At 43.4% G+C, this 22,634-nt stretch overlaps 1 protein-coding gene across 1 annotated transcript in view; it reads left to right on the forward strand.

Annotated features, from left to right (window-relative positions):
- The window catches only part of LOC113151313 (zinc finger SWIM domain-containing protein 6), a 39,080-nt gene extending 18,518 nt beyond the window's left edge, over positions 1–20,562 (forward strand). Inside the window, exons 2-14 of the mRNA XM_026344243.2 lie at positions 4,651–5,007; positions 5,898–6,046; positions 8,113–8,263; positions 10,124–10,303; positions 10,778–10,948; positions 11,066–11,212; positions 11,366–11,512; positions 12,317–12,577; positions 13,516–13,651; positions 17,927–18,084; positions 18,287–18,450; positions 19,132–19,213; positions 19,325–20,562. Coding sequence (XP_026200028.1) covers positions 4,651–5,007; positions 5,898–6,046; positions 8,113–8,263; positions 10,124–10,303; positions 10,778–10,948; positions 11,066–11,212; positions 11,366–11,512; positions 12,317–12,577; positions 13,516–13,651; positions 17,927–18,084; positions 18,287–18,450; positions 19,132–19,213; positions 19,325–20,190 — 2,969 coding nt within the window. The 3' untranslated portion in view covers positions 20,191–20,562. The remainder of the gene's footprint in view (positions 1–4,650; positions 5,008–5,897; positions 6,047–8,112; positions 8,264–10,123; positions 10,304–10,777; positions 10,949–11,065; positions 11,213–11,365; positions 11,513–12,316; positions 12,578–13,515; positions 13,652–17,926; positions 18,085–18,286; positions 18,451–19,131; positions 19,214–19,324) is intronic.
- The last annotated feature ends 2,072 nt before the right edge of the window (positions 20,563–22,634 follow it).

A 22,634-nucleotide genomic window follows, 5' to 3' on the forward strand; every position in this document is an offset into this window, starting at 1 on the left:
CCGCATGGAAAGTAAGTGGCAGCAGCCCAGTAGTTGACTGTCATTTCACCCGCCAGCTGATGACAACTCCAATCACCCACACAGCCATCAATGCACACACACACACACACACACACATGCACACACAGATATTGTTTCCCTCCCATCCCTATGATTAGCATGTAGATTTTACTGTCAGGATCTCAAGCGGAAGTAAAAGCATTGAAATTCATAGAATATATCAAAACATTAATTTATGCTCATTTGTGTCTGTCTGGATACACATTCAGGCTGTGAGGGAGTCTGTGCATGCTGGTGCACACCTGCATGTGTGTGGATGTGTGGGTGATGAAAAGACACCCGGGGAGAAAAAGGCTTTTTGGTCTACTAGAGTGTTTAAGGCATAAATATGGCCGCCCCTGGAGCTCAGCTGTGTTATTCCAGCTCTTCCCACACCTAGGACACACACACATTCACACACACGCCTGGAGCAAGGTCTCCTGCAAAATAGCATTGATCTTTGTTTATAGTCTCTGTATGGGTCCTTCCTTATAGGACCACACACGCATGTTCTCATTGTTACTCATGCAGACCTGCTCTCTCAGATGCTAAAAGGCCTTGCATTTGTCTTTGTAGCCTTATTAATTGGCCCAGTTCACGGAGTTACAGCGAAGAAAATGCTCCGAGCTGTGGGTGGGATGAAGGCAGTGTTGGACGTGGACACAATTCTCGACCCTTCCTCGACCTGCTGCAGTGCCTTGCTTTTCTTCAGTTGTGGTTCAGATCTTCTTTCAGTAGGGCCTCTCAGTTCAATCTAACCAAACAGATTGGATTCCAGTCCAATAGCCTTTTCTCCACAAGGTTTTAGCAGGGTATCTTTAGTGAACATAGAGTAGGATCCCATGTTAAAGCTTCAACTAGTGCAGGTGGTCCTTTCTGGATCAGCTCTAGCAGTGCAAAGCAGGATTTAGGTGTTGCTCTCTGTCTGTCTGCAGCTCGTGAAGTAATTTGATTAATGTGCAAGGCTAAAGTGAATCGGCACGGGCAAAGGGGCCTTAAATATCTATTTGCTCCCTTTGTTTCCCCTCCTTTGCTTTCGTCGACTCGCTTTCACACCAGCGTATCTGTTTCATCTTATTTCTTGCATTGAAATCAATCATGTATTCTGAATCTATCGCACACGCTCACACACAAATGCAGTGAATGGGAGCTGCTCATACTGCATGGTGCCATATTAGATTTAGGTGACAGTCACTCATTGACCAATTCAGCCAATAAGCTCCATGACCTTCCCACTGCTGGGCCTGAATTTTTTCAATTGACTTAGAATGTTAATTTGATTGCGGAAATACATGTATGTTGCTCAATCTAATTTAGCACACTGAGCATTTTTGTGCTTAGGCAGGCAAACCTTTCAGGTTCGGCCCCGATCCCCGCTGACGGTCTTCATGTTGGAAGCTAAATCCTGTTTAACATGGAGTGGATAAAGGTAGCAGTCTTCCATCACAGCAGATTGAAGGAGTTGCAGGTCTTAGTCAAGGCCTTTCCTGCCTGAAACCAGAGCAGGAGTCCGGTATTTCTGGGGCCCCATGTTGAATAGACAGAAGTGGTTCTAGCTGGTCAAGAGAGGATATGCTGGCTTATCGGCACTTATACAATTTCAAAACAAGACAGAATGATAGAGCTATTTGAATGCTTTGATGTGAGTTCCCCAAAGAGTGTGGGTGGTCCACAGGCCTTTGTGGGATTTGAACGTATATATACATACTCTCATTCTCTCTCTCTCTCTCTCTCTCTCTCTTTCACACACTGCTCTTGCTGCCTTACACAGCGCTTTGGGCCAAGTGTGATTTCACCAGGGCGGTCAGAAGGGGTTTCTAGGGCAACCTCACAGAGGCCTTGTTCTAAAAATGGCCGCCATGGTTACTTTGAAAGCCAACCCTGGCCTCTTGAACATGAACAGAAAAGAGCCCCGAGCACCACTCAGGGAGGGGAGCTGGGTGGACTGGGTGAGGGGGAAACCAGGCTTTTTAATAGCTAGCACATGAGACATTGAAGGTTTCGTACCCACCCAACCAGGAGTCATGAGAGGAGTGTGTGTGTGTGTGTGTGTGTGTGTGTACCTAAACAGTAATATCCCTGTACTCAGCGCTTGGCTAAATTAAAAGGGCATTTTTGGCGTGGGGGGCACTTTTTGGTGCCCAGACGATTGGACGGGGAAAGGAGAAACTCATTACCTACCCATCTGTCAGAGAGTGAGACAGAGAGAGCTGTGGGAATGCGGATGGAGGGAGGGACGGATCAAAAGGGCTTGGAAGGCGAGAGAGTGAGAGTGTCCATTAAAGTGAAGGGAAACACAACAGATTTCGAAGAGGAATAAGTCTTTTTATCACTGTTTAGTTTTTCATACTACGTGTGTTGAATTTGTTTAAAAAAAAAAAAAAGTATCCCTGCTAATTTTCCCTATGGGGAAAAAAATGAAAACATTTGCAAAAGAACGTGCAGCTGCTTTTACAACAGGCTGATAAATGTGTGCGTCTAAGTGTGTGTAAGACTGTGTGCTTGTACAGTGTAGAGGTCGATTTTTCTTTGAGCTCTCTCAGCCCCACATGTTTTTGATGTTCTCTTTTTTCTCTCCCCTCACTGGACCAGAGGCCACTCTTGAAACACAAACTCATGTCACACATGCACCTACACACACACACACACACACACACACACACACACACACACAAACTAAACGTGTTAAAAGCCATTGCTCATTTGTATGTTGTTACACAGCTAAAGAAGTTAGCTCTCCATTCTTCAACCAGCTGCACCATGTAAATCTTTTTGTCTCATTTAAGAGTGGTTTTGTATGGCTCTCTCTCTCATACACACACACACACACACACACACACACACACACACACACACAGCTGTAGATGTATAGGCTTTGATCACTGCAGATGCAAGTGGCTGCCATATTCGATCCACACCCCTCTTCTGTGGATATTGTTAAACATGTACTTCTTTTGCCAGCTGGCTTTCAGAATGGAAAAGCATATCTCCATGGCAATGTTCTGCAGTTCTGCACTGTTAGATATTTGCAGCCAACACTTCATACTTGTGCAGATAATGCTGAGCAAAAGGGCACATATAACAAAACATTCCTGTTCCTGTTTTGATGCCTTTGCAGTGCTGCAGGTTTCCAACATCCATGCTAATGAATGCTATTTGAATTTGGAATTGGCGAAGTTGACTTTAAAGTGCCATCCTGACTGTGTGTTCCTTCAAACTTCTGCGGCGACTGTGCAAGAGGGATTTATAGCCCCTACAACCAGCTTCTTTTATTTTTATATGTATCTAGAGGGCATATCCAACGCTCTAGCCAGGAGTTGTGATCCTGTTTATGTCTGTCTCTCTTTCTCTTTCCTGTTCACCTGCATTCTTACTCCATACCCTACCCATCAACGAGGAAGGAAAGCTACTTTGACCAGATCTCTGCTCAGATTGCCTGTGTAACTCTCAGTCCATTTTCATCTGTATCCAATGAAATATTCAACTCTCGCTCCTCCCTTTTTACCTAATGTAGAGACCCCAAAAAATGCTTTGATATCTTTATTAATACATGTTTGATATCACAGCAATAAGCGTGCACAGTCCTTTGATAAACATATTTGAGAGATGTATGACTTTGCCTGGTCTACATGCATTTCTGATATCTCTCCTGAGAACATAAATGCATTCATAAGGTACTCTCCGTCTCTCCTAACCACTCCCATTATTAATAATTGCATGATCTCATGCTGTGGCTCAGTGTGAGCATACATGTGGCTCTCTTTCATATTCTCATCAGTGTGTGTTTTAGGCCACTGCCGGGGACTCCGCCCTGCTCATTCATATTCATCCTTGCATAATGGCCAGCCGCGCCTCCAGACAGCACAGTGAGGATAAGATCAAACATTATGTTCAAATAAGAGCCTGTATTATTCATACTGAAACGGCCATGCTCATTGCTCACTTCCTCATCTCGTTCTCGATTCCTCTTGCAGTGGATTGCTCATCTGAGTTTCTGCATCCAGATTTCTGTGAGGCTTATTTACGCTCACTCAGTCGGTAGGCTGCAGCTGGTCTTGATCATGATAAAAGAACATGAGGCCTTTGGCAGGTGACTGTGACCAATGGAGTCTGTTTCACATAATTGCTCCATCCAAAGAGATTTACTCAGCAACATAATTTAGTCAAGGGCACATTCAATGAGTTGATCAAGTCACCCAATTCTCATTTATTAGATATTTAGGCAAAACCTCCAGCTGTGTCTGGAGACAATAGTTCCCTTCTCTGCAAGCAGTGATTCTTCAAATTAAAACTTAATAATTAAAACGTCTTAATTAGTGAATTTCTAAATCAGTAGAACAAAGAAGTAAAGTAGGTCTGCACCCAATAACAAACGTTTTTTATTTAATTATCAGTTACTTGCCTGTTCTCTAAAGTGTCAAAAGATATAAGCCAATTGCAAGTTCAAGACTCCGGTGTCATATATTGTAAATATCCTATTCTGCTAAATGAACTGCTGACTAACATAGAAGACAAGGAAAAGAAGCATTTTTTCTGTTGACTGGATAAGATAAAGATAAAGACATGTATGTACACACATATAAAACAACTCTCTCTCTTTTCTTTCTCCAGGTTTCCATCTGAGTGGCACAGTGACGGACCCCGCTACGCCGTCATCCCCGGAGCTCGTGTGCAGTGTCAGCGTCAGTTTTGACCGATGCAAGATCACGGCGGTAACGTGCACCTGTGGCAACAAAGACATCTTCTACTGTGCCCACGTAGTAGCGCTGTCACTTTACAGAGTACGGAAGCCTGAGCAGGTCAAACTGCACCTTCCTATCTCAGAAACTCTGTTCCAGATGAGCAGAGACCAGCTGCAGAAGTTCGTCCAGTATTTGATATCAGTGCACCACACAGAGGTGCTGCCTACCGCACAGAAACTGGCCGACGAGATTCTGTCACAGAACTCAGAGATCAACCAGGTCCACGGTGAGGAAAAGTGTGTGTGTGTGTGTGTGTGTGTGTGTGTGTGTGTGTGTGTGTGTGTGTGTGTGTGTGTGTGTGTGTGTGTGTGTGTGTGTGTGTGTGTGGGAGGTCGTGGGCATGTTTGAGACCACGTGGGACTGTGTGCATCTTCCTGACTTAACATGCATGTGTATTGACTGTGTGATGGAGGTAAAGTGTGGCGGGATCAATGTAACTCATTAGTGCAATTCAGACAGTAAAGGAGAAACTGTGTGCCTCCAATCAACAATATAGACCCGTTATTTACCTCTGAGAGAAGAGAACAATACTGAGACAGGGATGAAGAGGTTAGCAGAAGGATAAAGACAGGCGCATGTCTCATTATTAATACTGTACTTACTGCTTACTTTCCTGTAAAAGGCGAGACACTGAACGGTAAACATCACAGCAGAGAAAAGTCACGGGAGCATGGGACAGAAGAAGTAGCATGAAGTAGCAAATACCCGTGTTTGTCGTGTGTGTTTGCGTTTCACAAATAAAGCTATGGTGAACCTGAGACGTGAGACATGACAAAAAGGAAATAGTGTTGAGTTTGAAAGAGGAGGAAGAGATCTGCAAGGTCTGCAGAGTGTCCTGTGATAAAGATGGAATTTTTTAACATGCTATCAAACTAAACCATAGGGGCGGTGTTACTGGGTCATGTTGTGTGTACATAGCACTGATGGATGCAAATAAAGGTCCTCACAAATGTGGAAAGGTTATTTAAAAGGTAATGGTCGTTTTGTTGAGAATAATTAATGCAGTCATGAGGGTACATGCTGCACTCACCTGAATTATATTTGACAAGTCATCATTGATGTGCCTTTTAAAAGGTAACACAGAAAAATGCACATCTAACACATGCATATATGCAGGGGCCCCGGACCCCACGGCAGGAGCCAGCGTGGACGATGAGAACTGCTGGCACCTGGATGAGGAGCAGGTTCAGGAGCAAGTCAAGCTCTTCCTCTCCCAGGGAGGATACCACGGCTCGGGCAAGCAGCTCAACCTGCTCTTCAGCAAGGTCAGCAGCCAGCAACATTCATTCATGCACATACAGAACATAACAATACACATACAACGCATACCAGCCCCGACTGCCATGTCCCCGAGCACACTCCACCCGTGTAGGTTTACCTCTCACTGTTTTGGTTTTCGTGCTTCTCTACAGGAGCACTCAAATCCACGTCTCTAGTCCACTTGCATTGTCTTACCTTATAAACTGTGTTCTCTCCTTTCCTTCCTAAGAAAGAGAGAGAGAGAGAGATGTATAGAAAGAATGAGAACTTAAGTTATACCTACAATTAAAACATTATAAGAGATGTATGTCATGTTCTCTGTGGTGGTTGGTATTACAGTGACAGTGCTAGGCCAGCATTAATGTGTTGTGTGCTATGTAAAGACTGCAAGTCAAGGCCATTATCATCCACCCTGCCCAGCTTTTAGAATGTCTCTCGGCTTCATGCTCTTTGATGCCTTTTATATCCTTTTCAGCACACACACCCACTGACAGCCACATATACACTTATACACCCACACCGGGAGTCACATACACAGAGCTGCGCTCAAATTACAAGAACACACATACTGTATATGCATTCGTGTTAGCTCCTGTGTCTGTGGCTTTTTTTGTGGTGTGCATTTGTGAATAAATGTTGTCACTCCTCTTGCCAGAGAGACAGAAAATACACATTTGTGTGCTTTTGGTGTGCACGTGTCCACACGTATGTGACACAGTTTTTTTTTATTTACACTGTGAAAGACAAATCCTCCAATATAACCATTATTAACCTGGATTCTATATTATTCCCACTGCAAGAGGAAAGGAAGAAATGCTCCTGATCAGAAATGATGATTAGCACAGCTCAGAAAAAAGGAGAAATCTTATAGAGGTCGGCTTTTCACACAGATTTCTGTAGTCTTGTTTTTTTTTTTGTTTTTTTTTTTGTTGTTTAATAGCTACAATAACCAGTGAGAAGCTTCAGTATTTTAATTTGAAAAAGAGAAAGAAAATATTGTAAATATTTAGCCTTGTAGCTTTGTTTATGTTGCGTGTAATCAAATAGATTTTCTTTGTGACTCTCGATTTCTTAAGTGAGACTACAAAACTATTCAGGCAGTTTGAAACTGGTTTGAATGGGATTCGATCACCTGAGCTGAAATTTGGAGGAAAAAAAACAAAAAAAAACAAGGATGAGTGTTGTAAGGAATAGAACATCATTTGACAGAAAGCAAGGACAAGACGAGAGGAATTTTGTGATTTGAGTGAAGCTTAGTAGTTTTACTTGCATGCGTTCCATTTTAAAATGTTGAAGGCAAACCTGGTTTGACCGTGGATGTAATAAAAAATATGAAACAACCCCCCTTAACTAATCACGGACCACTACAGACATCCAATAAATGTGCAATAGAGGTGACCACAGTTAGTGACAATAGGCCTGTTCTTTTTAGCCCCTCTCTGTATAATAACTTTCAGATTTTCCTCATTAATTGCTGATAATTCCAAAAATAGTTTGATTTACTTTTGGATCTAAAACAGATTAATTGGAAAAGAACTCTGAAAAAATAGTATGATTAATAGTAGTAGTAATTTTTTTTTCTTTACTTTACTCTGCTGTAAATAGCAGCAACAGGTAAACTGCTCTCACTGCTGTCTGTGTCCTGCCTTAAAACAATCCTCCACCTCTTCTCTGTCATGCATCCTACTGTGAATTGACTGAAACAGCTGAGATGAAATCACCAAGATTTCAAACAAAGTATAACACCTAGGTGTTTATGCCATCAACATCAATAAAGATACTATTTGGAATATTACCATGTTGTATGCAGCAGATCACCCACATCATTAGCTCACACACAATAGATACGAAAAGTGGAGAGTCATTAAAAAAGCAGCTTGAGTTTATTTGGCAGTCGGTTGATTAACTCACAGAGTCTTTTCAGTGTAAATGCTTTTGAATGCGTTTTGCCTGTAGGTTTCCAAAGCTGCTTGGCGTGTCCCTCATCCAGTGCGTCTCGTTGTATAAAGCACATGTGTGCAGGCCTGTACGTAACCGCCCTCCCTGTCTCCTCCTCTCTCTCCTCCTGTAGGTGAGGGAGATGCTGAAGATGCGTGACTCCAACGGAGCGAGGATGTTAACACTGATCACAGAACAGTTCATGGCCGACCCTCGGCTGGCGCTGTGGAGACAGCAGGGCACCACCATGACCGACAAGTACAGACAGCTCTGGGACGAGCTGGGTAAGGGGGGAAAACACACACACACACACACACACACACACACACATATAGACTGTTCTTAAAATCTTCACACATACACAGGCACACACGTCCTTCTGAGATTTAGCAAGGTGGGTGATCGAACCCAGACACTGACACAAAGGCACACACACTTTTTGTTCCTTGTTTGTTTGTTTTCTTTGTTTCCAAGACAGCCCACATAGGCACACACTTGTCACTGACAGCCCAGTCTCTCCCTCTCGCTGTGACGGTAGGTTTGGCAGCTCAGCAAGAGTGTCTTTGTGAATTACAAGCCGTTTAATGCAGCACATCATGCTTCATCAAAACCCAAAATATTATGACTTCTGTAATGTGTTCAAACACTTTGCATTATATATTTAGCAGATGTGACAGGGTGCTGCTCACTACGCTGTTACTTGGTTTGATGTAGTGTGTAGTTCTTTTGACAGACGTACTGTACCTACAGCAAAACACTTCCTCAGAAACCATAAAACCAACAAGCCCGTCACCAGGACAGTAGTCATGTTTGTCTCTTGTCTTTGTTGTTTTCCTCTAATGTCTTGGTTGATGCTGCTGCTGCTGCTGCTGTTGTTGATGATGATGTTTCTCCCTTTGGTCTTGTTCTGCACTTTGTGAGGACAGTGGAGGGATCTCATCTGTTTCAATCCCACGTATTTTGGGAAGTGTGTGTGTGCATGGTCTCTTTGAAGTCCACACTTCAAACCCTTCTTCCCAAGTCCTTATCACTCCCCCTGATGTGTGGTGAATGCTGCCTTTCGGCGCCGCTCTCTCTCTCTCTCTCTCTCTTTCTCTCTCCCTCCCCTCCTCTTTTGTCTTTCTCCTCTTTGAGCTGCAGCTTCTCCTCTCCTCCAGACACAAAGCCATGCCTCATTCACTTGTCCTCACCCATGTCTCCTTGTCCAAAACATCTCTGCTCTCATTTCATTTTCCATTTCCCTTTTTTCTGCTCTCCCTCTGTTCTGTACCTTTGTATTCTTTTTTCTCTCTTCGTGTTCTGTCTCCGTCCTTGTCTTCGTCCTTCCTCCAAAACTCTCTCAGCTTTTTACACATGCAAATGTACACACACACACACACACACACATTTTTTTATGGCAGTCAGTGTGAGGACACTCATTGACATAATGCATTTCCTAGCCCCCTACGTCTGCAGAGGCCATGCTAATCTACTCAGTTAAAATCTTTATTGATCACGTATACTGCCTTACCCTAACCCTAACCATCACAACTAACTGCCTCACCCCTAAACTTTACCCTAACCCCAACAAAACCTAATTCTAACCCCTAAACCTAACCTTAACCCCAGAAGTGCTCTTTAAACACCCTTCTCATTGTGAGGACCGGCTAAAATGTCCTCACTTTGTAAAAACGTTCCAGGCCAATGGTTAAAAATTCATGCACACACACACACGCACACACACACAGGCAGTAGAGTGTACATATCTCTAGGATTCTTGAGAGTAAAATCCCTGAATGTGCTTGCATCCCCAGAGACGTAGCCACTTTTCATATTCTGTTTGTTCCAATTTACTCCAAAATGATGTGTGTGCAGTCAGCATTGCCTTGGGACTAGTTAAGTTCTATGTTTCAGAGTTTTGTATTCCTGTGCAAGACGGCAGCAACATACAAAATATAACAATTGTAGAAACAATGTGATGATGGGGCATATCTTTGAAAACCACTTCGAGCTTTCGATCATGTATGATAACTGTATTTAGGATTGTCTGAATCTCAAGAGGCACACCATCCTGTGTTGTACGACATATTGCCTATATCACTGCTACACCCCGGGAATTAGGACAGGTAACTGAAGTGCGTGTGCTGATGTTTGTGTACGTCCAGGTGCCCTGTGGATGTGCATTGTACTGAACCCTCACTGTAAACCGGAGCAGAAGTCATCATGGTTGCGCCAGCTGCGCAGATGGAACAGCGTGGATGTCTGCCCCTGGGAGGATGGTAACCATGGCAACGAGCTGCCCAACCTCACCCACTCACTGCCTCAGGGTGCCCATGGTAACCAAGGTCAGACATTGACACATCTTGCATGTCTGTCAATAACATGTACATATGTGTGTGTGTGTGTGTGTGTGTGTGTGTGTGTGTGTGTGTATATATATATATATAATATGAGAGGTGTTACCCATAGTGTTTGTAAGCACCAGAAGTGAAGCGTCCGTCACCTTAGTACTTCTTCTTACTTATTTAGCATGCTTTTCTTTAAAGTAAGTAAATGCAAGTCAATTTTTCCTCTTCCCCCAAAACACCCAGACAGAGTTTCTGTGTGTAGGAGCCAGTTCAGTCTTCGAGGTGATGGTTATGTTTATTTACAGTAATTGCTAATTCTAATGCTAATTCCCAAAAGTTAAGATGATGTTGATAAATATTAAAATGCTAGGTTTTTTTTAAAGTAAAAAAGCTACCAAATGACCATGCAGGTGAGTCCTACCTGACTTTTTCTCCTCTCCTCACTCCTACTCACTCCTCCTCCTTCTGCAGAGATGCGCCCCCACAGGACTGTGTTTACACGGGCCATTGAGGCCTGTGACCTGCACTGGCAGGACAGACACCTTCAGCACATTATCGCCAGTGACCTCTATGCCAACTACTGTTACCATGACAACCAGGAGGGCTCCCTGTTTGACTCACGTGGCTGGCCCTTGTGGCACGGTGAGTCTGTGTGTATAAAAGTGTTTGTGTATGTTAGTGAATGAGAGTGATTGCGTCTACAAGGTTGTGTTAAGACTGTACAGGACGCAGTGAGAGTGAGATATTTGTCTTCCTCAGAACATGTCCCGACTGCCTGTGCCAGGGTGGATGCTCTGCGTTCACATGGTTACCCGAGAGAAGCACTTCGACTGGCCATCGCTGTGGTAAACACACTGCGACGACAACAGCAGCGGCAACTGGAGCACTTCCGCCGGCATAAGAAAGGTGAACATTACCTCACTTTTTGAGGTCTTCTGTAATTTATTGGTATTCCAGTTGTCCTGCTTTGTGAAGGCCACTGAATAAGTTTGAAAAACATGCATATTGCCAGCCTTCTTTGCTAAATTATGTCTTTATCTGCTGTATCTCTTGTCCCAGAGTTGCTCAGTAAAGGCCATACCTCCATAACCAACATGGAGGGCTGGGTGGGGCACCCCCTGGATCCCATTGGTACCCTGTTCAGCACCCTGACAGAGTCAGGACGAGTGGGAGAGGAGGGCTCCAACACCTGCTTAGACCTCTCAGGTATTTCCTGATTTACAGTATCTGGCATCTTGAATACAAAACATTCATACGTATATTTAAATATAGTTCTGCATCTATTGCAGCAAATATATTAAACTATATAATTTGTGTATTCTTTTTTGATTCCACATAATTGATTTGGACTGTATGTGACATTTGGGATATAATAGCATAATATGTACATGGATAAAATAACTATCTCAGTGTATAGCACCATACAAAACCTAGCTATACTTTTGAAAGATTTATAAACAGATGTCTATTAAATTAACATGCTGTTCAGCATACTGTATATTATTAACACTGATAGAGTTTTAGTATGAGATGAAGAACACGAATACAATAGAGTCAACTTTATCGGAGTAGCTGTATCGTATTTTTCAAGTGTCCTCGTATTTCTTGACTCACTCATCATTAGAATTGCATTAGATGGTTAGAAACCATAGTTTAAGTGCAAATTCAAATTCTGTTTCCTTTTTTTTATTATCTCATCATGCCTCCTCTTGTCTTTTTTAAATTCTCCTCTCCTACGCTCCGTGATCGCTCTGTCCCTCATCGCCTCCTCTGCGCTACAGAAATAGTCCTCTCCTCTGAGGTAGAGAAGTGAACGGAGGAATGCTCCTGAGGCGCTGATCTTTATTTTGGTTGCTTTCAAACCTCTACTACGTGACTGACACAGTGGTTTTCCATAGGAGACAGATTCATCACCTAGTGTCCATAACGTCAGGGAAAAACACAAACACTGACTGTGACTCACTTTCTTTGTTTCATCTTCCTGTTTTCGCTTCTGTTTCTTTATCCCAGACTGCTCCAGTGTTGTGACCAGAGCAGACCTCCAGCGAATGCCTGTGCAGCGATTGCTGGGAGACGGTGAGTCGTACATGGCGCTAGCAGTGGAGACGGCTCTGATTGGCTTAGGCCAGCAGCGGGTGATGCCTGACGGGCTGTATGCTCAAGAAAAGGTGTGTCGAAATGAAGAGCAGCTGTTGGCCAAGCTGCAGGAAGTGGAACTGGAAGACTCCTTGGTCAAAATCTTCCGTAAACAGGCCGTCTTTCTGCTAGAGGGTGAGTCAGCTGACGAATTATATTTCACCTATACTGCGCGTTTAATTCACTACATCTCCCAGTTTCCACAAATAAACTCTTACCCTTTACACAGACACACCTCCTCCCTGTCCTGCCCACTCACCACTTGCTAAAGCAGAAAAAAGAGACCACATTGGTCTCTGTCTCACTATTTATTATCCTATCTTTTTGTGGTACAAATAGAGACTGAGCTGCTCTGGGCCAGACCAAAATGAGCTCTTTACACAGTAACACCAGGGGTATTGTGTCAGCACACACATGCACACACAACAGTGTGTACATTTACAGGAGTGGAGCTGGAGCAGAATGAGGTTTGGTTATGGGAAAGGGAGAAGGAGGAAGAGAGGGTGGGGGGGGGGACTGGCACATCCTGTAGGGCCCAACCCACTCTATTTCCCACCCAAACCCCAGTTTTCTTCGGCTCTGGTGCGACCACCCACCTATGGCTTTATTACTAATGGAGCACCAGGCTCCGAGGCCTCTGAAAGCCCCCGGAGGTTGCAGCCACGCCGCTGTGTGATGTGGTCTGTGGCTTAGGAGCCTGTTGGGGTTTAAAATAACCCACCAGAGATGAGGGGAAGTGCAGAAAGAGGGGGAAAGAAGGGAGAGAACATGAGGCCAAGTCTGCACACACGACCATATGGTTTTTGACGTCACAGTTTGTTTGAATGCCGCGTGGCTTTGCGTCTTCCTGGCTGGAAGGGGGAGACCAGACAAGTATACGGTATACAGTATACAATAGAAAAACCGCAACTTGGGACACAACAGTATGAATGTAGTTGTTGTTTAGTGTTCATCCATGCTATATGTGCTATGAAATTGATGTGATGAGACAGATTATTGTTTTATTAGTGAATTTCTTCCAGTTCTTTGTTCTGTGAGTAACAACAATCCCCCTTTTTGTGTTTGTTGTACAGCTGGCCCGTACTCTGGCCTTGGGGAGATCGTCCACAGAGAGAGTGTTCCCATGCACACCTTTGCCCGCTATCTCTTCACCTCTCTCCTACCTCACGACGCTGAACTGGCGTACAAAATTGCACTGAGAGCCATGCGGTAGGTTTCTTAAGTCTGTGTGTTGCTGCGAGCATGTCAAAACGGTGTCGATCGGATTTGATTGAAATAAATGCTGGTCTTTGGATATGGAAAATCCTCCCAAGTTTGGCCTAATGGAACATTAAACAAAAAAAACTCAATCACAAACTGATTAGTCCAGATTCTAACTCTGTAACTCCTTCAGCTAAAGTAGCTAATCTTAACATTACAACATAACAAGTAGTGATCTCTCTCAAGCCCTAACATCAGTAATTGTCTGATCTCTTTATATTAAGCTCCTGTGTGTATTCATCTGTGGACATTGTGTACATGTGTATGTGTGTTAATCAGTCTGCGCTGCTGTGTTTTGATGTTGTGACTAGTGGGAGCTGGATCAGTGAATATTAATTACATTAATGAGAGTGTAATTAGTGTGGCTGTAATGAGGAGGAAGCACGCACGTATACACACACAAACACACAGATGTACACATGCAAGGCCATCAGGGAGAGGGCAGTGTGGGAAAGATGTTTGTTGTGTCTCTACAAAGCCCGGACGCTCGGATTCCATTGCTGTAGAACTGGCAAATGATTAGTGTATGAATGAGAAGTGGGCTTTTTTTTTTTATTATTGTACCATCACGTGTCACGGTCAAACAAACGGGGAATAAACACATCATTCACACTTTTCCTAACCAGTTAGGAGGTGTCAGGAACTGAAATAACGTGCATACAAAACCAAAACAACATGGCTGGCTTTCTCGTCCAGCCGTGTGGTTTCAAGGTTGCGCGTCCAGCCGCTGCGTGTCCCCTCCTTGCCTCTACACCCACGACTCAAACCTGTTTTTCCTGAGTCAGCCAATCCCCACTTCCTCCTGCTACTTCCTTCACCTCCTCCATCCTCACTCCTGTGGCGTGAAACCTGTGATTTAGAATAATATGGCCACTTATGGGTGCTCCTGGGAGCCAGGGGTGTCTACTCAGCACATAATGAATGTGTGTAATGTAGCGTAGTGTAATATGATAGCATATACCTCCCCGCTCCCACGGGATGGCGGACAGTTAAATATAGAGGAGGAGGTAAAGGAACCAGGGCTATTTTAATGGACCCATTATAACACTATCATTGATACAAGGAGGGAGAGAAAGTCTAGCTTTCATTTATACACACACACACACACACTTTTTCACTTTCCCCTTGCTTTCTCTATTTTTCTACTCCTTCACAGTTGCATTCAAACCAGCATTTTTTTAATGAGAGGAAGTCCGACTGCCTCCCCTACACAAATGCATATCCAGTATTGAGTATTTTCAAGTGTGTGTGTGTATGTGTGTGTTTATGTCCCTTGGATGAGGTTAATTAAAGTCTGTGAAAGCAGCATATGCCGTGCGATGGCTTGGTGTGAGCGGCCAAAACAAAAACAGAGGAGCTGCCTTCTGGTTCACGGGCTGCCCAGAATTTGACTACAGCTACAGAAGAAGAAGCTTGTTGCCTTGCCAGAGAATGTCCTTATCGAAACTCTTTGGAAGCCAAAGAGACAAATCCCAGCCACCTGTTATCATATGAGATTTCCATATGAGTCCTGCAATGCTAATGAATATAGATGCCAGTTGTAGTCAACAGGCTTTGACCCACTGTATAATCCATCACCTCTGAATATATAGTGTTGTGTATCATAACTGCAGCCTGATCATATTTTACAACAATGATGTCCCAGTGACACTCACAGGTAGCTGGGATCCTTTTTTTTCTTTCAGTTAGGACAAATAATGTCCAAAAATGTTGGAGGAATTGGTGCTCTAGAAATTAAAAAGGTTATTTTTGATAATATAGTGTATTTTGCATGTAGAGAACTTGGCTTTACTGTGACAATATTTTTGATAAGTTACAAACTGTGCAGTGAGTAATGCATCACCCCAAAACACGTCATTTTAGGCATCCTGGGCACTTCAGAGCTGCAAACTAACATGTTTAGATTCACGTATGGCTTGATCCTCCTGTCAGGGCATCTTAGAGGTTTCCGAAGTTTGAGTTTGTGTATGGAGTGGAGGTCTTCCAGCGGATATGTCACTTAGCTGATAGGTGTGTGCTTAATATATTACAAAAGTGAAAGGTGTTTACAGACAGAGAGGGAACGGAGCATGGGGTAGAGAGGTCAGTAGTCATGGTGATGCTGACCAGAAACCTGAAGGGCCTCAGGATTTAGGTAAAAGCTTGCTGGGCTGCTTTTTATCAACGTCTTACTTTTTCTTCTTCTGTTCACTTGTGAATTTGTCGTTCCTAAATGTAATAAAGTTCTGTTATTATCCAGTTTACTATTCTTTGATGATTCTCTCAATCTACAAAAACTACAACCCATCTAATTTAAATATCTGATTATACAACTTTCATGGTCCCTTTCATAAACAGCAGTATCGCTGTGTCCCTTTCACATATGACAGGGTGCTACAGCGCCACAGGACCTGTTTGACACCTAAGCTGCTCCTCCATCCTCCCTGCCTCACACTGGGATTGATTGCCTCTTCCAGCTCTCCGTTGGTGTTTTATATATCATTGATAATGCACATTCATATCCATCCATGGCGGTGCTGTAAAGAAATATGACTTTCATTGGATGTTTTAAGCACAGTAGACATTGAGTTGAGGGTTTGTATAGTGCTATCGCTGAGAGAAGATGATCTTGTTTATGACCGGAGAACACCATTTTGCAGTAGTTTACAAGGTGCTCGGTGAGAATGCACCAGTGGCAGGCAATATACTGTACTTGTGCTCAGATTGAATGCTTCAGAGCATTTCTTTTTTGCTTCTCGTTGAACAATAGCCCAGTATGGATTTTCCTCCCAACGTTTTGAGGAGGTTATTTTTCGGCAGGCCAGGCCTCTCAAGCCCCCATCCAATGGAGGCCTCTGGCTCTCTGGTGAAAAGCAAACAAAGACAGGAATGTTGATGAGGCCTCCATCTTTACCCAGGGCCCTTCTTTTTTGCTTTGCTACACCCCAGGAATCTTCCAGAAGGCCCCAGTGTGGTTGAAGCTTTTAGCAGCTCTTTAGATGTGTGTGTGTGTGTGTGTGTGTGTGTGTGTGTGTGTGTGTGTGTGTGTGAGTGGAATGAACCCCGGCTGTTGCTAGGGCTTCCAAGCATCTCCATTTTACACCAAGTGTCGGTGTTCACACTCGCACGCATCTCGACTGGGTTTTTGTCACCTTCCCTCTCTGTGAAACAAGGCCCGTTTGTGCCCTCTTGGGCAAACCCGAGTGAAGAAGAAGCCGTTTTTGTACATGCCTTCACTCAGGTGGCAGCAGTATCACATGCACTTTGCTCTGAAATTGAAACTGGCATTTAGCATCACATTGCTTTTACCAGGCTGCTTTGATGTGTTTTCAAAAGGGCAGGTGTGTGTGTGTGTTTGTGTCCGCGCATGTCTGTGTGTGTGTGTGTGTGTGTGTGTGTGTGTGTGTGTGTGTGTGTGTGTGTGTGTGTGTTCTGACTCTTTTCATTCATGTGTGTCGGTATTTGTTTGATGTGTGTCCAGCCTTACGGGGCTGGAAGGTGAATTCCTTAATTTCCCCCTGGACTCAATTAGCTTTGTGATTGGCTGAGAGAAGGCCAGGTTGTGCTGTCTTCTGAAGGAAAGAAGACCTTTGAAACTGAGGTGGGAGCAGAGGGAAAAGAAGTAAAGCAGAATAGGAGATGAGCCGGCCACAGTAGTAATGGCAGTGGTGCTTGTGGTGCTTGGCGAAGGCTTGGCCCTGTCAGTATTATAATGAGATGAGAGAATGAGAGAAACTAGTGAAGCCCCTTCATCCACTAGCAGGTGTTGCGTGGCTCTGACTTCATTATGACCAATTAGAGTGAAGAAAATACTAATTATACCTTGGTTTCTAGGTGATTAAATACTAGGTTGGAAGTAAATTGCAGGGATAGGCTAACTGTAATCCCCCTGTGATCACTGAAGTCATTTTCATTTTAAAGTCACTTTCAGACCATCATAATGAAGAGTTTTTCTGTCTGTACAGTATTGCTGTCTGTCTCATTACTGTATGAAGAAAGACGTGGGTTCCCTGTGATGTTGATGATCCATGAACATTTGGTGTCTCTCTGATTATAATTCTCTCCATTTTTCTTTCTTATTTCAACATTATTCCTGTTCATGCTCTGGTAATGTTCTTTTAAAATTGACAACTATTAGAAGTTTTCTGAAAACTATATAATGGAGTAATGAAGGAAAGTTTTTTGTTGTGTTTTTGCAGACTAGCATCATTTGGATCTAATTTTCCACATGTGCTTATTCATCAGGTTGCCGGTATTGGAGTCGACGGCCTCATCTGGTGACCTGACGCGACCCCACCACATCGTGTCCGTGGTGCCCAACCGTTACCCACGCTGGTTCACCCTGAGCCACATAGAGTCTCAGCAGTGTGAGCTGGCCTCCACCATGCTCACAGCTGCCAAAGGTACACATATAATCACAATTACACACAGGAATGGGAATAAACACGTATTGTACACAGAAAAAGCTGCAGGATGCTGACTTACTAGTTGTAAGTGAGATGCCCAGATAATAAAACACACATATATACTAATAACTAACTGCAGCTGCAATCTCAGTAGAATCTGTCCTATTCTAAAGTATTCCTGTGTTTGTATCCCCTCTAGGTGACAGTCGCAGGCTGGAGACAGTCCTGGAGTCCATACAGAAAAACATCCACTCCTCGTCTCACATCTTCAAACTGGCACAGGATGCGTTCAAGATTGCAACTCTGATGGACAGTCTGCCTGACATCACACTTCTCAAAGTGTCTCTGGAGCTGGGACTGCAGGTACACAAACACGCCCTCATTGTTTGCCAGATGAGACCCACTGTATATTTATTGGTACATTTTTAGAAGGCTGTCTGGTCACGTTGCACATTTATATGCACACGAGGCCTTGGCAGTTTGAAACTAGACTACTTCAAAAGTAGAATCACAATCACGGACTGAAAAAACAAAAAACACATAAATTCACACATCACCCCAAGTTATAAATGTATGGTGTTATATTTCGGATTGAAACCATTATAAAACTTTTTGATTCTTATCTATATTTAGTGAGATATGTACGATTTTCTTTTAAAGCTCACAGCCTTTGAGGAGGAAATGTAATTTTTGAAGTCAATTTAGTCCAACACTTTATTGTGTGTGTTTTTTTTAAACTTTCTTTTAAGTTAAGGTGGAATTAATGTCTTGGAGTATGAGAACATCATGAGGGAACAGTATTTGCACTATAGGGTGCAGTTGTTCCAGTGAAATGTCTCCATAATCCTTAGCCATTATACGACCATGTCGAGTAATGATCAGACCTCATGACCCCCATGGTATAGTGTGTCTACAATACTATAATATTTAAAGTAGTCTTCAATGGGAATGCCACAGTGAGTTCAGTTTTCCTGTGAAGTTAGTTTAATGTTGAGATGGTTTCATGTGTACAACTTATTGTTCTCCCTTATCCACTTTCCTCAGGTGATGAGAATAACTCTGTCCACATTAAACTGGAGGAGGAGAGAGATGGTGCGCTGGTTAGTCACATGTGCCACTGAAGTGGGTAAGTACCCTGACTACTTAATAGGTTTTGTTTTGTTGTCTTCAGGTGTACTATCAGTGCAAATTTTATTAAGCAAATTTCTGTTCTGTGTGTCCCGTTTGTGTCTTTAAGGTGTGTACGCACTGGACAGCATCATGCAGAGCTGGTTCACCCTCTTCACCCCCACGGAAGCCACCAGTATCGTGGCCACCACTGTTATGTCCAACAGCACTATTGTCCGCCTCCACCTGGACTGCCATCAGCAGGAGAACCTGGCGTCATCTGCCCGCACCCTCGCCCTGCAGTGTGCCATGAAGGACCCCCAGAACTGCGCCCTCTCTGCTCTTACACTCTGTGAAAAGGACCACATTGCCTTCGAGACAGCCTACCAGATTGTATTAGACGCAGCGGCGACAGGGATGAGCTACACACAGCTGTTTACTATAGCACGCTACATGGAACACCGTGGTTACCCGATGAGGGCGTATAAGCTGGCAACATTAGCGATGGCTCATCTGAACCTCAGTTACAACCAGGACACGCACCCAGCCATCAATGATGTGCTGTGGGCCTGCGCCCTCAGCCACTCGCTGGGAAAGAACGAGCTAGCTGCTGTTATCCCACTGGTGGTGAAGAGCGTGAAGTGTGCCACTGTGCTCTCGGACATTTTGCGGAGGTGCACATTGACCACACCGGGTATGGTGTCGGCGCTGCACAGCCGCAGGAACTCGGGGAAGCTGATGTCCCTGGACAAGGCGCCGCTCAGGCAGCTGCTGGACGCAACCATTGGGGCCTACATCAACACCACACATTCGCGGCTCACACACATCAGCCCGCGCCACTACAGCGAGTTTATAGAGTTCCTGGGGAAAGCCCGGGAGACTTTTATGATGGCTCACGACGGACACATTCAGTTCACCCAGTTCATAGACAACCTGAAACAGATCTACAAGGGCAAAAAGAAACTAATGATGCTGGTGAGGGAGAGGTTCGGCTGAGGGTTGAGGCGCGGGGTCTCCAAAACCTCCCCCTTCCCACTCTAGTACTTTTCTATTAACTTGAGTCTGCCTTTTGAACTTCTTTTGGACTTACAAAATAGATAAGTTAAAAGAGGGATGTGACTTGTAGAATGAAGCAAAAAGAGAAAGGAAAAGAAGACAAAAAAATCAACAGAGCCACACGCGGTATTATTGTTCTTGCTGTTGTTATTGTTATAAACATTACTATTATTATTATTATTAATAATATTATTACTACTATGTGTACAGAAGTGTTTTTATTTTTCAGAAGAGAGGAAATTTGTCACGTTGTGAATGTTTGTGTGTATTTCTCTACATGTGTATGAGAGGAAAATGAAAAGTGAAATGGCTTTTTTTTTTTTTTAAATTCTTTGTTCTTTTATTTTTAGGTTTTAAAACATCTTTTTTTTTTCCCTTTTTCAGTGTATACTGAATTATACGTTGTTAAGTGGCTGAAGCCCTTCTACAATAGCGCTCATGTAAAAACGGACAAAAAGAACAAGAAAAGGAAAAAAAAAAACAAAAAAAAAAACTAAAACGTCTCGGCATCCTCAAAGAGAAACTAAGGCTTTAAACCACACAGAGCACCTCCCTTTTGTCCAGGCCCTCACCGGTGGGCGCCGGGCAGCACTGCACAGCTTGGCTCAGCTCGGCACAGCTTGGGTTAGCACTGACAGAAAGCCGCCATCAGCATTTTCCTCCGACTCAGCAGTAGCAGCAGCAGCAGCAGCACTTGAGCAGCCATTAGTTTTCTCTGGGTCCCAGGCATTAGCTTCATTACACACAACAATGCTCTTAGCTAACTCGTGTTGTTGTTGTTATCGTTGTAATCTCACCCACCTCCATAATGAGTACCTGTTTTAGACGGAGGACAGTATGCAGGCGCTACAGGGATGGCACATTAGACAAAGATAATGAGTATTATTGTTACATTAATGTAATGTAGTACAGCTGTGAGTTGAACAATTCAAATTCAGCTAAATAACTGTTGAGTTCTTGTTGAAGCAGATACCCAGAGGGAGGCGACTACCTCATCATATGGTATTGAACCTGCTCCGAGTGTTTTTTTTATTTTGTTTTTTTTTTTTTAGCTATCATGACATGTATCATTTCTGATAGCTGACAGTGTTAATTAAACAGGAGTTTCACCAGTGAGACCAAGGTTATGAGGAGATTTAGAGTCAGATTCCTGCTCTGCTGTACGTCACATCCCTGGCATCGGTACTTACACCCCCCCAACCCAAAAAATTGGCTCTAACACACTCAGATGACATGTCAGCCCCCCTCTCATCTCCACAGCCACCAGTTGTATGGTATTTTTCAGACTAGGCCAGTGTCATTTCCCTCTGTGCATGTGAATCATAGAAATTAGACTTTCTACTGTTATAGTTCATTGTGTGGAACCTTCAGTAATTGTCAACCAGAACGTTCTCAGGGATTTCTCTACACAGGAAAAAAAAAAAGGCGGAACAAATGAACGACTGACTACAGGAAAAAGACAAAAACATGACACATGAGCGAGCATTTATTCTACTCTGTATATATATGCCATAGTATATGTCTGAATATGGAGGATCTGAAAGTATATGTTAACTAATTTATACAGAGTATTCTATGTAATGTGAAATACTTGAAGCCGCTGTAGTTTGCTCTCTCTCTCGCTCTCCTTCTCTTTCTCTCTTTTGTCTTCTCCTTTTTTCTCTTTTGTTGAAAACAGAACATATCAGAAGGACTAGACTGACCTTGTTGAAGACTTTCTTTTATTTTATTTTTTATTTTTTATTCCGGCTCACAAGGCCACACGTGTTCATACTTGAGACGCTGGATCCCGTCAGAAATGCAGATTGAGTCAAATTGATGATGGCGGAGAAAAAACATTGTTGTTCATTCCTGCTGACTAAAGCATAGAAGGTGGAGGGAGGTAGACTACTTCAGGCCATCGGTCGATAAATGTTTGAAAACACAATACAGGATTTCTTGAAGTACTTAGTTATGCGTGTAAGCTGTTGTACTAGCTGAGTACTCCATGGGATTCCAAAGGGATAAAACTATAATGTGCATTATACAGAAGCTGATTGGAGATCTGGTCTAAAAAAAAAATCACGTATAATATGTCCAGCCTTACATGCATTTAAGGACATCTCCTGGCTGAAGTCTGCTTCATTTTGCAGTAATATAACCCTTGTCAGAGCAACTTAATAGTCTTGCAACCCAATAAGGCACAGAGATAATTATGCACAGATTCAATCTATCAAAAATTAAAAAGGGAAATAAAAAAAAAAGAAACGAGTCTCCTCAGTTCTCCCTTCCATTCACAACAGAATTTCCAGTGTCACCGAACACTCGCAGTTTTCAGATGTCCTGTCATCACTTGCCTTTTTTTTTTTTTACCTTTTTCTTTATATCAGATCTTCTTTTTCTGT

This window comes from Anabas testudineus, chromosome 9 (genome assembly GCF_900324465.2).
Source record: "Anabas testudineus chromosome 9, fAnaTes1.2, whole genome shotgun sequence".
In the NCBI taxonomy this organism is placed as follows: domain Eukaryota; kingdom Metazoa; phylum Chordata; class Actinopteri; order Anabantiformes; family Anabantidae; genus Anabas; species Anabas testudineus.